Source organism: Rattus norvegicus, chromosome 3 (assembly GCF_021556685.1).
Source record: "Rattus norvegicus strain SHRSP/BbbUtx chromosome 3, alternate assembly SHRSP_T2T, whole genome shotgun sequence".
NCBI classification, from domain to species: Eukaryota; Metazoa; Chordata; class Mammalia; order Rodentia; family Muridae; genus Rattus; species Rattus norvegicus.
In genome coordinates, this window is record NC_141536.1 from 87,745,353 (window position 1) to 87,762,951 (window position 17,599).

General features: G+C 48.2%; 1 protein-coding gene and 1 long non-coding RNA gene across 5 annotated transcripts in view; one reads left to right on the forward strand and one right to left on the reverse strand.

Annotated features, from left to right (window-relative positions):
• Ldlrad3 (low density lipoprotein receptor class A domain containing 3) overlaps window positions 1-17,599 on the reverse strand; it is a 244,878-nt gene that overhangs the window by 163,882 nt on the left and 63,397 nt on the right. Inside the window, exons 1-2 of one of the 4 annotated variants that reach the window (XM_087653593.1) lie at window positions 16,410-16,624; window positions 10,554-10,604 (exon numbers count right to left, since the gene is read on the reverse strand). In XM_087653593.1, coding sequence (XP_087509719.1) covers window positions 10,554-10,604; window positions 16,410-16,584 — 226 coding nt within the window. In that variant the 5' untranslated portion in view covers window positions 16,585-16,624. 4 annotated transcript variants of the gene reach the window in all.
• Window positions 1,220-15,709, forward strand: LOC120101606 (uncharacterized). The gene is made up of 3 exons (XR_015684515.1): window positions 1,220-1,459; window positions 9,900-10,029; window positions 13,772-15,709. It is a non-coding gene; the product is annotated as an uncharacterized LOC120101606 (long non-coding RNA).

Sequence of the window (17,599 nt, forward strand, 5' to 3'; positions counted from 1 at the left end):
AGACAGTGTGGCTACACAGCAGGCCCCTCCCACTGCACATGTTGATTCTCATCCTGCCCGCCCAGCACCCTAAGGAAGGCATGCACAGGGTGCATTTACCTGTTGGGAAATGTTCAACACCCATGGTTGAAACATCTAATACCGTCAATCCAAGATGGTGCTGATGGGTTTTTTTTGGGGGGGGTATCTTCTTTTTTTTGACAAATCTAATGTCAAATCTCTTTTGCTTCCCTCCTTTTTAAAAAAGAAGAAAATCTGATAAGCCCAATTTTCATGTGTGGGCTTCCAATTTACAAAGATTAGCAGCTAACCCATATTCTTAGTGTCCCGAGCAAGGCAAACACACCGGACTTAAAAGCGCTGAACTGGCAGGGACATCCAGTTCCAGCCATCGCAGCAGCGGGTAGGCAGGGCTGGAAGGCAGGAGGCTGGCAACAGTGTGCTTCATCTCTAGCCCGCTGCCTACCCATGACTGAGAAAAGAGCAGCTTTGCCAAGCTGCATTCTCACAAACTAGCACCCTGAGTGTGTCCTCATCACAGAAGTGGAGGAGTCAAGATACCAGATGACAGAAGAGAGAGTAATATAGCCAACTTCAATATGTTTGTATTTATTCTATCCTCCATGGAGTGTACACCTCCCACTCAGACTTTGCACTCCTAGCCTCCAACCGTGGAAGAGCTGCTTTACGCCCTCCGACTCGTGATACTGTGCTCTAGAGTCCTAGGAACCTGGTGTGTCCAAGGAGCATTTTGTCCCTTTCTTTAATGATAATAATAATAAACTCATGCAAAACTGCTGGCATCTTTTGGGGAAAACAAAAACAGAAGTACCAGGCTGTCTTAAGAAAAGGTTGCAAGAGACAAGATTTCCAGGATGCCTGACAACCTCGGCTTGTTCACATGGAGGTGACTGCCAGGTCCTACCTAGGAATGAGGAATTCTAACATCAGAACTAAGGATCTTTTCTCAGGGAGACTGTACAGATATAAAATGCAAGTGTGGGGTAAAAAGAGAGGGCTTTCACACCAAGTTTTAAAATGGTTTCAAGTCAGTGTATGAAGTGAAAGGTCTCCACACACAGGTACCAGAGAAGGCTACAGGCCACAAAGCAGAGCATGACACCCACACCCACTCTGTTCTCAGCTCTGAGGACAAGCCAACTGCAGCCACTCTGGCAGTTGGGGACCAACTCCAGGTTCTCTGAGGCTGGGACTCTGGGAAGAACGCAGAGGAGGTTCCACCAAGAGGAGGCGCCTTCTCAGACGGCACTCAACTCGGGTCTGCAAATATTTGCTCTTCCCTCTGGCACCAGCTTGGGTATCCGGCTGGCTCTCTGGAGAGCTAAACTCAAGGACCTTTCAACATTGGGTGGCTAAAGACTCCGTCAGACAGAAAGACACTGAGCCGGGAAATAACGCAGTTTCTGCAGCAGAGCCTCGCTTACTGGAGCGCAGGAAGGTGAGGGGCAGGGGAATGCGGAGGCAGTGGCCAGCCACACCATGCTGGGCATAAAGTCACCAACACAACAGGTAGAACAGTCCCCTAGAATTTACTGAGAGCTTCACTCGCGCCAGGCAGCTGTAGACCTCACACACCATCTGCTTACTCAGAGGTGGATAGTATCCTGTTTCCCCAGGCATAATACCTATTGTATAAGGCCAGCTTCTTTCTGATTACATCATGCAAGGAATGATTTGAACATGCCCTCCGGTGAAGGTGCCGAGACAGTCCCATCGTATAGATGAGAAAAAGTAAAGCAGCACCGAGGGTCTCAGGCGCTGTGAGAACCCAGCGTGGTCTGGCCCTAAAGTCCTATCTGAACTATACAGGATATATGACTTCACCTTTGGGATGGAAGAACCTGAGGGTCTGGACATGACTGAGTTACCAGAGGCATTTAAAGACACACACACAGCAAAGTAACACATACGAGAAAGAAAGAACACACAAGAGTGTACACACGGGTCAGCATGAAACCACAGTGTGTCTCTGGGCCACTCTGAGGGCCACTTCAGTTGTAGAAGCTAAACTCCTTCAGAAGCCTAGTACTTCACTATGGCTAGCCAGAGTTAAGACTTGCAGGAATAGGGACACTTCACATGTGACACAGCAGATACTCAGCATAAACAGAGAGCAGGGCTGCCCCTGAGAGACGGGGCAAGCGTGGCAGGTCAGTAAAAGAGATGTGTCCACTGCCTCCAGGTTAGCCCAGAGCGGCACTAGTGCCTTTAGTGATGATCCCTGGGGAAGTAAGCAGATTCCTCCCAGGGGAGAAACGAGGAAGCGCCACCAATGGAGTGGACTATGTAGATGAAAACCCCTGGAGGTTGTACAGCAGCATCAAGTGGTCACCGGGCCTCAGTTCTTCCAGAGACTCCAGGAGGATTCCTGTCCTCACCTGCACTGGCTTCTAGGGAGCACCTGGCTGGCAGCTGCATCACTCCCACCTCCATCCCCGTTGTCTCATTTCTTCACATTATCTTCATGGAACACCACTCAGATTGCAACAAGAAAGGGCTCTCCTTACTATAGTGTGATCTCATGCTAACTACTCATATCTGTAATGACCCCATTTCCAAGTTAGGGCATGTGCTTAGATACCGGGAGTTAAGATTTGAAGATACTCCTATGATCAAACCATTGATAAAGAAGAAGCTGGTGCCTGTGAAAGTCTTCGTGTTTCATGAGTGTCAGACATGTGTGCATCTCTAGGTGACAACATGAGACACAATAGTAATGAATCTGAGGCTGTGCTCATGAACAGGGGTGGCCGGAGCGAGGTCCCACACACTGGGCAGCTTCAACAACTGAAGCTCATTCTTCCAAACTTCTGGAGGACGGAGGTCCAAAATCAATGTACGTGCAGGGGTAAGACACAGGGACAGATCACCTCTCGCCGTGGTTTTCTTCTCCCTACGGCTTTACGTCATCTTCTGTCTCTGGGTGTCTGGGTCCTAATTTTCTCTCTGGGAAGACTTCAGCTGTGAGTTTAAGGCCCACTCTGTGACCTCATTTTAATTCAGTTATGTCTTTGTGATGCTTAGTTCTGATTGACAACTTCTAGGTGTTAAGAAAAGCCTGCGAGGTCAGTAAAGCATACCTGGGGTACATCTTGTGGGGGGGGGGGTTTCAGAGAACATCAGATGGTGAGTTCTCTGACCTTATCAATGGATTGATCCCACAATAAACTCATAATGAATATAATGTCCTTTCTAAGAGCAATGAAAGTCAGGAAGTGAGGCTTAGCTAGAGGAAGTCACAGGGGATACATCTTAAGGGTTTCGTCTTGCCTTGGCTCTTCCTGTATTGTCTCCTCCTGCTTCTTGGTTACCAGGATATGAAGTGCACTTCTCTACCATGCCCTCCCCATCATGATGGCCTAAGGCCTCTGCAACAGGGAGCAAGGACCCCTTCCTCCCTTCTATGCTGTTTGTCAGGTATTTGGTCACAACAGCAAGAAATGTAGCTATAATCCATTCTGCTAAATGCCATCACCAAGCAAGGCCGAATCCAGAGGCACCGTGCTGTAGGATTTCAACCCCAGAATGCAGAGGGTGGCACTACTTGATGCAAAATATGGTGGCTTGGCAATTCTGTTTTGACACAGAATCCATTCTGCTATAGCTGCACCCCACAATCCATTGAGAGGTTCCCTGCTTCCCCTGGCCACAACACCACAATGGTCACCATCCCAAAGCACGCAGCCCATGACAAGCCGGGACACCCAGATCTTGGTGCATGTAAGGCCATTAGTAGGCACCTTGGTGAGACAGCCAAATGCCTGCTCCAGCCTGAAAACTCAAACGCCACTTCCCCCTCTGCTTGCTCCGAGTCCATGCTAACTTAGAGGCAGTTGGTTTAAAAGAAAACATTACGTGTGTGCCACCTAGAGGCAGAAGCCTAGGATGGTGAGAAAAAAAAGAGGGAGGACCCCCTACCCCTTACACTTCTGGGGAATCAGGGTTCCACACTTGCTTCTGAAACTAGGTCAAGGTCTTCTGCCATCGCGCCTGAGCAATGTGCGGGCAAGAACTGGGCACAGTGGAGAAAAATGGAACCCAGATTCCACATCTGCACCTCCTTTCCCACATCTCTGGTTTTGGAGATTCATTAAAATGCTTTTATTTAACATCTTTGAATTCCTCCTCCACACCCACCAAACATGCATGCACTCAGGCACAAGTCAGAGATGATAAACGTCCCACACATGACCAAAGACGATGCAACTCTCCCAAGGAGAAATAATCCCATTTAGAGGAGGGACCCCAACATTAAAACCTTCTCCCAAATCTGTCAGAGACGATGGTGAAAGCCCACTGTGGAACAGGGAGGTCTCAAGGCACTCGGCTCTAGACATGTGTCTCTGCTGTAGCACTGCGAATGGCACGTTGCTTCTAGGAAAAGGTTTCAGAGGCTCATAGGACTAAAGGCCACCTTAAAAATCATTATTGTAGAACAACACTATTGATGCGTTGAAACTTTTTCCTATAGTTTGGATCCTAAATGTCACTTAGAGGCCCAAGTGTTAAAGTTTTAGTGGCAGCATTAGGAGATGATGGAGCCTGAAGAGGTAAGGTCCAGGATTAGTGATATGACAGGACTGTTAAGAGCACTTGCTACTCTTCGAGAGGGCCTGAGTCTGATCGGCCCATGTTGGCCAGTTCACATCTCCATCCCTCTGGCATCCATAGGTACCTGGTTATATGCAAGCAAGCAAGTGCGCGCACACAAACACACACGCACACGCACACACACATAATTAAAAATAATAGCTTCTTAAAGAGATAGTCTCCTGGGAAGCCTTTAAGCCACTGGGGCTGTGTCCCTGAACGATGGGACCGCAGGCCCGTCCTCCTCACTCTCTTTCTGCGTCCCAGTCATGAGGCGTTACTTTACTGTGTACCGTCCCACCATGACGCACTATCTTCCACAGGCAACAGAACCCACTGGGTCCTGGAGTAAAACCTCCAAAACAACCCTCTCCAAAACCTTCTGAATTAGTTGCAGGAATTTCTATCACCTACAACAAGCACAATACAGGTAACATAGAGCCACAGGTAATCCAGATCCACAAGATCAGCTAAGGGACGCCTACACAGGTAAACAAAAAGACCCCTGGAGTCTGATGGAGGAAGGCTATGGGGTCTTATAAGGCCAAGATGCAAGCTCTGTGTGTCTGCTGTGCCTCTGTGACAACAGCTCCTTCCTGGTAAAGCTCCCGGGGCAACCCAATGAGATCCTAGAACATAAAGTGCCTGGCTCAGTACCATGCCTAGGACACTCAAGCACATAATCACTGTTGCTCCTCAAAACGAGGAGACACCCCATTTCCTGACGCGTGTGCCTCATCATTTTATAACTACAGAAACAGAGGCAGACATGAAAGGCAACCTGAATAAGCTATCCCTCAGGGCAATGCACTGGCCAAGGACAGAGATCTACTAGAAGCACACCAAATAGGCCCCACCCCCAGCTCCGGGAGGGCGGTGCTCCAGGGGCACGCACAACAGTTAATACCCACAAGGCCCAGGTGAGAATTAACTTCAACTCATCAACAGATACCGCACAAGGAAATGCAACTTATAACTCGAAATATAAGCATTCTACCTTGTTAATTAAAAAAAATAAAAATGTAAAATACATGAACTGTTCTCCACTATTAAAATAACCAGGAAAAGAGATTTTATTTTAAAGATATTACTCAACACTGCCAAGACTAAAATAAGTCCCAGACTTCACTCCTGGCCAGTGAAAGCAAACCAGTGCAAAACAAGTGGGCAGTCTGTGGGCACAGGCAGGAAAGGCTCCCGCCCTTCAGCACGGTCTCGTTTCTGAGAATCCCGTCCTGGGACATGGAGAAGGGGGAGAGTGTCACCTCCACTGTCAGGCTGTCAGTGCAGAAGACTGGCTCTCCAGGAGCAGAAAGCTGGAGAAGATCGGCACAGAGGGAAGACGGTGACACTCAGAGCAGACATTTGCCTGGTACACGGGAAGCCCTGGGTTCACTCCCAAGCAGTTATAAAAAAAATAAAAAGCAAAAGTAGCATAGTTAGTCATATGATACAAAATTAGTGGATTATTTAGGAATTAAAGTGATAGGGAAGGGTTGGAGAGGTGGCCCCTCATTGGCTGCTCTTCCAAAGGACCAGGGTTCAGTCCCAGCTCCCACATATCTGTACCTCCAGTTCCAGGGCACCCAACACCCTCATACAGACATGCACACAGGCAAGACACCAGTGCACATAAAATAAAACTTTTAAATGATAGAGAAAATCACTAAGATGACATCATGGAAATTTTCTATATGGAAAAACTAGGAATGAAAACCGGACCTTCACTGGGAAGGCATGAGTGACAAGCTTTCAGGATGCCGAGTGCCTGTGACAGGAAAAGCTCGGAAGCCATTCCTTTGTCCTCCTCCCCTCAATTTTTACAATATGTGATGTCTTAAAAAAAACTTTAAGACAGAATTTTTTTCTTATTTTCCAAAATGTCTTTCCTCTACTGCAGATACAAAACAGCTGCTCACAAGACCACGTCCCACCACGAGACCCATCTCCAGGCTCCCTGTGCCCTTTCAAAAGAGCAAAGATTTGCAAGCTCTTTTCTAAAACATTATCTTTTCAATGCCAAAGTGCCACAGAGTGCTGGACGCCATGACCTCCCAGAGGTCACAGTGGCCACTTCACTTCACTTCCCTGAGGCAGACAATTGTTTCAAAGAAACTTCTTTCCATGAAGGTGGCCCAGTTTCTACACTTGCTGCTCCCAGAGAAAGTGAATTGTTCACCTCTGCCCTCAGCCCTGTGCCACTGGCTCCGGCAGAACCCACCATACATTCTATCACCTACGTAAGATGTTCCTTATGTGATTGTAAACGCAAGCCAAATAGCGGAACAGGGTGAGAGACATGGTTCAGTGGTTAAGAGCATTTGCTGCTCTTTCAGAGGACCTAAGTTTAGCTCCCAGCAGCCATGTCAAATGGTTCGCAATCATCGAACTCCAGTACCAGCGTACCTGATGCCCTGTTATGGCCTCTGGGGGTACCTGTAGTCAAGTGCACAATAGCCACATGCAGATACATACATCTACATGTAGTGGTAAATATTAATATGAAATGATACACCACCCCACGCTATGGCTGGCATCATCAGGCCACATGGCCTCTGTGGGGTATTTTATCTCAGTGAGCCAGACTCTCTAGCCCAGAGCTCTCAAGACGTCTCCCACTCTGTAAGTTCCCAATTTCCATCCTATGCTACAGCCAGCTACTCTCTGGCCTCAGCAGCGTTCTCTCCACTCTCTCTGCCTCCATGGCTAGCCCCATGCAGTGGCCAGCCTATCTGTGGCTCTCTGCTCACATTCCCTGCATCCCCCCCTGTGGTTATGGTCACAGTTCCCAGTAACCCCACAAAATCAAAACTCTTGAAGCTTGTAATTTATCAGTTAGAATTATATCAGTAAATTCTCACTCCAAAAAGCTCAGAGTCAATTAATATTGATATAAACGGCCCACCTAGATAAGACAAATTATCCTATAATAATCCATCCCTCGTGAGAAAATCATGGCTACCTGTGGCTATTTAAAGCCACACGGGGGTGGGAGGGGGCACATCCTTCTCCTCCTTCATCTTTGTTTCTTTTTCTCTTCTCCTCTCTCCCACCTTCAAAAACTCTACCCCCACCTTTCTTTTTCATTATTCAATCACAGGCCTTCCTTATCTTGTGTCTGCCCTCACCTGCATATAGACACTATTCCACATCCACACATAGTTAAAAATAATAAAGATATGTCTCCTTTTTAAGTAAAGGGCATTCAATTGAGCATGGTTAATTGCAGTACATATATTTTTCACAATACAACTGTTAAAAATACACAGAAACACAGCCAATGATTAATAGAATGATTAATTAAAAGCATCCACAGGCTGGAGAGATGCTCCAGTGGCTAAAGCTCTTGAGGACTGGAGTTCAGACCTCACCCAGTACCTGCAGCCTTGGAAGCAGAGACAAGGAAAAGGAAAGCCCAGAGCAAACTAGCTTGCAAAGCTAGCCATACCGGTAGTTCACATTTACTAGGAGAGAGAGCCGGCCTCAGTGAAGAAGGAGAGCAATGAAGGGTGACTGTAACAGCAGCCTCAGACCTCTACATGTATGTGTACATACTTAGCACACACACACACATGAAAATGAAGGGAAAAAAGGAAACCCATACAACCACACCATTGCAACGCAGACCACCCAGCAACTGTGTTTATAAACAACTTGTAAGCACACTATGTGTGTTTATAGACCACAGAGGCACACACACCAAGACATCACCATGGAGCTCACAATTAGAAAGAAGCCTTCCTGCTCCCACTGAGAGAGGACAAAACTGGGCTCCTCTCTGAGTGAAGAATGTTACTCAACCCCACCAGTGGCTGCTATCAGAATATAATGGAAACATTTCTAAGGTTTCATATTTCCCTAAGGGTGCAGGAGAGGACCATGTTTGAGTCTGGATGATCTTCCTCCAAATCTCACACTTAGCTCCATGGCTGGGGAAGTTTATGAAAGACAGTTAAAGGGGAAACTCAATGTCTCTTAGAAAAGGACTTCCACTTCCCCTTAATATCTAAGCCAAGAGTTGTTTTCTCCATTGAACACAAAACTGGAGACGCAATGTGTTTTGTATGTATAGTCAAAAATACTAATTAGGTCTGCATCAAACACTAGGCAAATGCCTGTTGGGTGTCTGTCACACTTGAGGAGCAGGATGGAGCAGCCAGGAACAAGCCTGCTCCAAACCAAACCAAACAGCTCCAAGCAGCTGCTGATACCCTTGTTTAAAACATTGTCTCTTCTACCTCTTCCCGTTTCTGCATGAATTCCCAGATACTAGACTATCCACAGACAGCAGGGCCTGCGAGAGAAGTCAGTAATCTCGCACAGCTGCGACTACCAGAGGTGGGGCTGGACTAGCTGCTAATCCTGCATTCCTTTACGCACTCACCAGCCAGCTAATGACAGTCTCTATCTACCACTGTTCAAAGGCACATGGTGTCCCGAAAATGGTAACTCTATATTCTTATAGAGTGTTTAATGCTCCTTAACACTGGGCTGATGACAGACCTCACACATTCTATCATACTTCAAACTCAATTTTAGAATGTTAGACTTCTACAAGTTTTAAAGTTATGCTAGAAGCAAGGAAACAGTGGCAGAGACCTAAAAAAAAGTTAAGGAAAAATAATAATGTAAAAAGAATGTATGACGTTAACAATTGAATAAGAAAAATCACACATTAATGAAACTTAATTCAGCCTCCGAATCTCCCCAGTTTTCTCCTCCCCAAACCTTCCCTCAAGAGCAGAAGTAGGCACAGGGGACACCGTATCCCATGCAGGTAAGAGGTCAGCCTCGGAATGGGCAGCACATCTTCACAAGCCAGCACTGGGGAGTGAGGGTCCAGCTGTCCTGGGTGGCCCCAAACACAGTGCTCCTCTTGTGCATCAACCGTCAGAACCTCGAACCCAAGCAAAGTTCCCATAAAAGTTCAAGTTCCTATCATCCCAGCACCTTGTCCTCAGCTGCCTGCCAGAGCCACGGCTGCCTGAGAGCCAGAACAGAGAGTCCTCCCAACAGAAGTGCCACCGGGCCCGGCTGCCAAAGCCAATGACAGCTGAGTCGTGTGGATCCATAGCAGTTGCCCATCTACTGAGCCATGGCCATACACCCACCCCCATGCTGCCTACCTGCCAGGGTGCCGGGAAGGTGACCTAGAGCCAAGCTCCCTGTGCAGGGACCAACTCAGGGGAAGAGGAAAGACTCTCCTCAGGGCAGGGAGGATTTTCAGTGGACATCCTGCCCCCCACCCCTAAGGATTATCCTTAACCCAGATCGTATGCATGTTTCAGAGCACAAAATGGACAAGAGGCTAAAGAAGGAGATGGGGTAGAAGGAACCACAGAGCCCATAGCACGCTGGTACCCACTGAGGGATGATGCAGTGAAGATCCAGACTGTGACTATCTACAGAGCAAAGGAGGTAAGACAGCATGGGGTCATGAGCCGAGTATGTATCCACTCAGTATAATACTAGGTCTTACAGAACCATCGAGAGAACTCTACCACACATTCACAGATAAGTCTCCAGCCCTGGATCAAGGCAGCCAGACATGGTCCTACTGACTGAGACGCACCACAGAATATAATGCCTGGGATTCTAAAGGTGAGAGTAGCAGCTAGGAAAGGCATCTCTAGGGCTTGATGTGAGTCTCTTCTGCTCACCCAAGCATGGACTCCTCTACCACATTAAACTTCTACATGGTCCACACTGCTCCAAGACAGAGAGGCAGCTGGTCCAGTAGCTCACAGCAAGCAGGGCGCAAGATCCAAACCAGATTGGACCTCTGGTTCTTGGCCTGGAATTCCGCCCTTATCCAGCCCCGCCCACAACCACAGGCAGCCACTCACGGCATTCCTTCTCGTCACTCTTGTCGAAGCAGTCAGGCAGCCCATCACACTGCCAGGCGCCTGGGATGCACCGCCCGTTGCTGCACATGAAGTTACCTGGGATGTTGCACTCATTGGTGAAGTTGTTCCCAGGGAGCAGCTGACTCTCTGTGAGAGAGAGAGAAAGAACAGTCAGAAGGCAAGCATAATGAGCACAGGCCTGAGACCTGGGCTAGCTGGAAGACTGTGTCTTTGCTTGTCTAGGTCTAGTTCCTCACCTATGAGATGTATTTATACCTTGGCCCACCTCAACGCAGAGATGCGGAAGGCACTAGCTGGAAGAACACAATGGAAGGGTTCTATGTCTAGCATATAACAGTGCTCATCTCCCTCATGCAGATCTGTGAGAAAGGAGGCTGAAGATATGGCTCGACTATTAAGAGCACTTGTGGCTTTTCCAGACGCCCAGAGTTCAGTTTCCAGTACCCAAATATGGCATCTCACAACTGCCTGTAACTCTCTTTCCTGGAGTCCATGAATGCCTGCATGCATGTGTGTGTGTGTGTGTGTGTGTGTGTGTGTGTGTGTGTGTGTGTGTGTGCATGCATACACACACAGACACACACAAATTGGTGAGAAAACACAAATGTTCTTTCCTAGCCGGCTGGAAATTAAAGTTCCAGATAGGAATATGTACTGGACCTCAAATATCCCAGGCCTCAGACTCACAGCCCCTGCAATCACAGAGTCCTTGAAGTCCTTGAATTGGGACCAAGTTGGCAAGAATATCAGATCATTTCCCTCCAAGAAATAGGATACCTCGATCTACAAATCAATCTGCCTGACATTGTGCAGGTAGAAAAAGCCAAGACGAAACCCATACTCAGGCCTGCTAACCCCCAGGAGACTACTCTGATCACTACACTATCCAAGAGTTACCGGAGGTTAAAACCAAGTCCCAAGATTCAGGTTCAAGTCCACTAAACAATCATAAAATGCCAAGAGCCTTACCCAACACGGCCCTTAGGCAGAAAATTAAACAGAGGCCTGATGATAACAGGTAAGGAAGGTGCAAAACTCATCCACCTTGAACCTTGGGGGCAGATTTTCCAGGAAGCCAAGATCTGATGGGTCAGATAGCACTGAGCCAGGGTAATCAAAGGCTGGGAGATAAGTAGGCACCAAGAAGTAAAATGATCTTTGAGGAGAAGGAAAAAAGACCAATGAGCCATCACACTTCGGCTCTGACTCCCAATGAGTCATTCAGCAAGCATTTATTGGGCATTTCTGACCAGACATTTGAGCTATAAAGAAAAGACGTAAAGCCAGGGCTTCCCTCTCCAGGCTGAAAACAGACACATGCACACTAGACTTTATGACACTGTGGTGATAGGAGGGTGGCCTTCTGGAACTGCCTAGGGCTAACAAGCTAGTAAGACTCACCATCTTCTCTCACAAGCTCTGCCAAAGGAAATAGCCCAAGATTAGTGCTCCTAACCTCCATATATCCCCCTCTCACACCACTTTGCATTCATTTATTTATTTACACCTAGAATACTCCTCACTGCTCTGAATCACCTATTAAATTTAAATTGCTCTTCACCTGCTAGCATCAGACACCTCTGTTGCCTTCCTTCTGAGGAGTTTTACCCAGCTCTCCATGCACAGAGGAGCATGGGTTTTTTGTTTGTTTGGTTGGTTGGCTGGTTGGTTGGTTGGTGTTTGTTTTGGTTTTTGGAGACAGGGTCTATGTATCCCTGGCTGGCCTGAAACTCAGTATGTAGACCAGGTTGTCCTTGAACCTGAAGATCCACTTGCCTTTGCCTCCCAAGTGCTGGGATTAAAGATGTATACTACTGTCACCCTGTGGTAAAGATAGTTTGGAAGTGAAATTAAAAATACGTTTATAACTGGAGTAAGCAAGCAAGGACCGGTGGGAACGGACACAGCCATGGGTTAGCAGTTCCAGACAAGCCCTCATGCTGTGGATACCCCCTGGGAGACCCTCTGCTACCCGACAATCAATTAGCAACAAGCATACATGTTGCCTTTTAGAAATGAGATTTCCTAGTCCATTCCAAAAGGGAGGCCATGACAAAAGGTGTCACTTCACCATGGTACCACAAGCCTTCTCCCTTGCCCACTCAGTCAGCCCTGTGCATGCCCAATCCCTATCTCCATCTTGGCAGCCAGGATTCTAGTCCCAGCAGCCACACCCCACAGGAATGACCACCAGCGACAACTTCCAACTCAGCCTCTGGCCTCAGCTTATTCCTTCAAATCCTAGTCTGTCTTCTGGTCAGAGGAATCTTCCTTACCATGACATTTTCTTACTTTAAAAAGCCAGTGAATGGGGAGCTAGAGAGCTGACTCAGTTGGTAAAGTATTTTCCATAAGGATTTGAATTCCGTCCCCAGAATTCACATTTAAAAAAAAAAAAAAAGTCAGTGACTGGCACTTGATTCTAAGGAAGTGAAGTGAAGATAGGTCGATCCCTGAGGCTTCCTGACAAGCCAACCAAGCCTACTTGGCAAGTTCCGAGCCAATGAAAGACCCTGACCTCCAAAACTGAAATGGACAGAACTTGAGAGGTATCAGCAATGAGTGTCTTAGCGTTGGCCTTCACCCTGACATTAGGCACACACATGCATCTAGGCCCTTAGCTGCACACAAACACATATATATTCATCCATGAACACAGACCCCGGAATACAAACACCCACGCAGGCACACATGCACACACACAGGCACTGTTGAGCTCCCTGCTGTTTTTATTCTCAATTCAAGACAACCGAGGGTCCAAGAAAGAAGTAGCATTTTCAGTGGAGACTGAGACAAACCAAAGGCCTGCAGATCAGGAGAACAGGACCTGATGCGGGGAGGCACAGCCCAGAAGGAGCAGAAATAGAGAGTGCCATTCTGACCTGTAGGAGCTGCAAACCCACTGTGCTACAGTTTCTCCCACCCTGCCACCCAAGCCATCGGATTCACCATTCTGGTGAGCACAGACTCAACATAGGACTTCCCCTGAGGGCAGCTCCACCAGTCACCACTAACCCTGAGAAAGAGCAGTAACTTTATTATCTCCAGGGAGAGATCTGGACGCCCATGGGGAGGGATCCAGACAGCAGGCATATGCTGGATTCTAGCCAGACACTACATGCTCAGCCCGGAACCTCCACGCCCCCACCCTCTGCCCCCATACATACTCCAGCTGTTGGAGAACAACTGCTCAGAGTCACCAGCCAGCAGGGAATTCCTCTGGGCTGCGGAATGCAGAGCTGTCACCAGGGTTTGTTTGGAAATCACTTAGACTCCCCTTTTCGCTTTTGTAGAGCTAACTCCTCGAAGACAAACCCCCAGAAAAGTCGCTACAACTGTGAAATCGTGTTCTGATAAACCGACTTCTGGAACTAGAAACTTGGTCAGATTAGATTCCGAAGACTGCTCCGAGCATCAGTAAGGTTTGGCGACACAGGGACGTGTCGAGTGGCTGGTGGGTTCAGAGACTACGCATCCCATCCTTTAAATCCATTACACAGAAGCGACCTGCCAGTCCCAGGACTTCCTGCCTGGTGACTATGACAGGCACATGCTCTGTCCTATCCTGAGTCCCCTTAAGCACATAAGGGGCAGCCTACCCTGCCTTAGGAAAGTGACATCATCAAACTTCTTAGGTGCTAAGAAGACACCGAAGCAAAGAGAAGGTCCTCCTGCTGAGTGTCTTTCTAACCCCCTCGGCCAGCCCAGTTACCTCTCTGGTTATCTCTTGTTCCCTTTTCAACCAGCAGTCTACACAGGGAAGAACTGTGTGGGAATGGAAGCCAGGGCCTGGAGACATTTTCTCACCGTTACTAGGGTAAGGTGTTACTGCCATTTAACATGTAAAGGCCAGGGATGTGACGGGACTTTGCATGGAAGGGGCTGGCTAGGAGTGCAACTCTGACGGTTAGATGTACTGTGCTACATTTCTCCTAATCTGCTACCCACTGACACGCCACAACCCAGAACCACCTGGCCTGACAGATCAATAGAGCTGAGGCAGAGAGACACCTGCTTCTCAGCAGGGCTCGCTCCCTCCAGTTGCTTCTCTCTGCAGAGTGAGTTTTTCAAGGCAGCTGATGCGTCTCTCTGCCCTTCGGTGACTCTGAATTCTTGCCACCCAATGTAAAGAGCCCTCTCTCTTTAGAGGTGTGACCCTGCCTCTGAAGCCCCCACAACTTCCTTCTTTAGAACCAGTGTGTTGATCACACGAATGTCATCCCTGTCCCCAGGCTTCTAGACATGCGGCAAGCTGACCCAGCAGTCTTAAGGCCATCTTCTCCCTGGTGTTTGGGGCTGTGTTGGATCTCTCCAAAACTTTATGCTGTAGGCCTGTTAGTATCTCGTAATGGGGCGTATTTGTCTTCAGAGAGGTAGTACATTAAAATGAGGCATTAGAGCAGAGCCTAATTCAACATGGCTGGTATCCTCACTGGAAAAGAAAATTAGGGCTCATGCGAGCTCCTGTGCAGAGACAGAGAGAGAGACAGGCAGAGAGAGAGAGAGAGAGAGAGAGAGAGAGAGAGAGAGAGAGAGAGAGAGAGAGAGAGGCTGAGACGGTGTGTGTTGGGGGGGGGGATGAAGATACAGAGAAAAGGCAGCCATCAGTACATCAAGCAGTCAGGACTGAAAAGGAACCAATCCAGCTGACAGCTCGATCTCAGATCTCCCTGATTGTGAGACAAGCAATCTCTGACATTTAAGCCACACAGTTATACTGGAAATCTAATCCAATACACTATCTTCCTCTTACTCACTCTTCAACTCCAGCATAAGTCATCAAATCTGAGAACCTATCCCAGGCATCTGACCTGAAACTGGTCCTTCTGTTAATCTCTCTGGACCCCTCCTGTGCTTCCCTTAATCCCAGCCTGCGTTCAGGCTCTGTTCTCCTCGGCTTTGCATCCCAGGCATCTACCATTCCCAGTTCTCCCATCAGTATCCCTGACAACTGTAAGAAGACCAGGCACGGCATTAGGACCTTAGTCGCCATCCCTGAACTGCCCCATCACCCTTACCCCATTTCTCTAGGACACGGGTGGGACCTGCGCAAACATAGTTAAACTAAGGAACACAGGGAACCTGGACCTGAACAAGTGGATCGCTATCCGGTCCGCTAGAAAGGTTAGAAACCTTTTTACCCCAACAGCCATGTGTTCTAATGGCAGCAATATTTCTCCCATCTCGGTGTCTTGGAACATATTTAAATAAAGGCATGACCAGCATTACCAAGAGTTGGCTTTCTCCTCCTCTCTTCTCTTTTTTCATTAAGCCAAGGAATCAAAAGCAGTTGCATGTTTCCACCGCAGAGCATCACTTAACTGAAAATAACCACACCATCTGTGCACGAATGGAAAAGTAAAAGCCAAGCCCTTCCTTGTCAGGCAGAAGACAGCAGCCTGTTGCTAAAGCTTCTTCCAGAGCCCCTGGCCCACAACTCCTATTTGATGTAGGGAACAAAACCAGGACAACTAGAAACTCCGGCCGGGGCTACGCTCTGCTGCAATCATCCAGAACATTAAGCCAGTGACACAGATGTTTCCAGCTGAGAAATGGGAATTTCATCCTGACAGCTGGTGTCCTCTGGCAGTTCTCCTTGCTCTCCATTCAGCCTCCCTCCTTCCCTAGCAGCACCCGTCACGCTGCAGTCTGAATGGACATCTGCAAAAAATCAGTAGGCTCCATGTTCCGATTTCTGCCCAGTGGCCTTTCATTCTCGTGCTTCGCTTCCTGACAGTCTAGATCTGTGGGCACCACTGAACGGAACGAGATGCACAAACTCATCTGGGCAGCACACATGCAACTAACTCAGCATTCAGGCTTGCAGATCTCAGACAGACCTTCCCTCCCTCCCACTGTTCCGAGCTTTCCTCCATGACTCATTTCTTGAGACCCACAGACATACCTGCACGGCCACACACACACACTCACCTCCAGCAGGTTCACCACCTGAAGAGCTCTTCTCCGGTGACTTGTTTATAAGCATACCTAGAACATGTCTGAAGAGCCTTTCCACTCTGGACTGTTTCCATGTGGTGTGAGCATTAAACAGAACCTCGGACATCTGTCCTGTGTATTTTTCCAAAAGCCATTTGGTCCTCATCATGCAAATATCTTCCTGTTCAAGCTTGGAACTGGAAGCATCTGGCTGTCACCAAGAAGGCAGCAGTCACACAGGATGTCTGGGTCTGGCCTGGCTCCAAGCACCTGAGCTTAGCCAGGCCCTCCAGGCCTTGTTAATCTATACTCCCTCTGCCCCATGAGCTCATTCCACTAGTGCTGCCTCTGTTTACCCATCTTATGGAGGAGGATCAGCCTGACCTATTGCTGAGAAAGCTTAACATGACCTCACCCTTCAGCTGACCCTTTATATCCACAGATATAATATAAACACGACACCTGATGCTGAAAGAAAATCGTATGCCAATCACAATTCCATTTCCCTCAGCAAGAGTTAAGGACCCTAGGCTGGTGGTGGAGCCCAGTTAGCGTCTCGTCTGCCCGGCATCTGCCCATCACACAGCCTCACGGCTTGTCTCTCCCAGGAAGTGTTCCAAGATGATGGACGCTTTGTTCCTTCTTATAAAACAAGCAGGGAAGAAAGCCAGTGGCCAGTATTCAGGAAGCAAGGGAAGGCCAGGAGGAGGTGTAGGAACTCCCAGTTTTCCTAAGGACGCAGCTCTGTAAATCAGTCTTCTCTGGACCTCTGCCCTCTTGGGCTGAAGCTACTGCTCATATTTTTACAATGAAAGAAAATCGTATGTTAATCACATGCCGTTCCCCTCGGCAGGAGTTAAGGATGGAGAAGGACACTAGGCTGGTGGTGGAACCCAGTTAGTTCCTGTTTCAGGGAGCTACTGAGCCCTGGGATGAGGTCTCATGTCCACAATCCGGGACCCCTACAGCTCTTCATGATGCAATCCACAAGTTGGACCCTGAGCCACACCAGAGCCTTGGTTTGCCCCTCCTCTGGCTCTGGTAAGTGCCTGAGATGCCAGTTACTATTGGCTTTTCTCTGCAGAAGGCCTACTACCACCAAAGCACTTGGCTGTGGCAGGAGTTTAAGAGCCTTCTTTTTAAAAGGTCTTAGAAGAATCCCCTGCCCATTTTATAGATGAAGG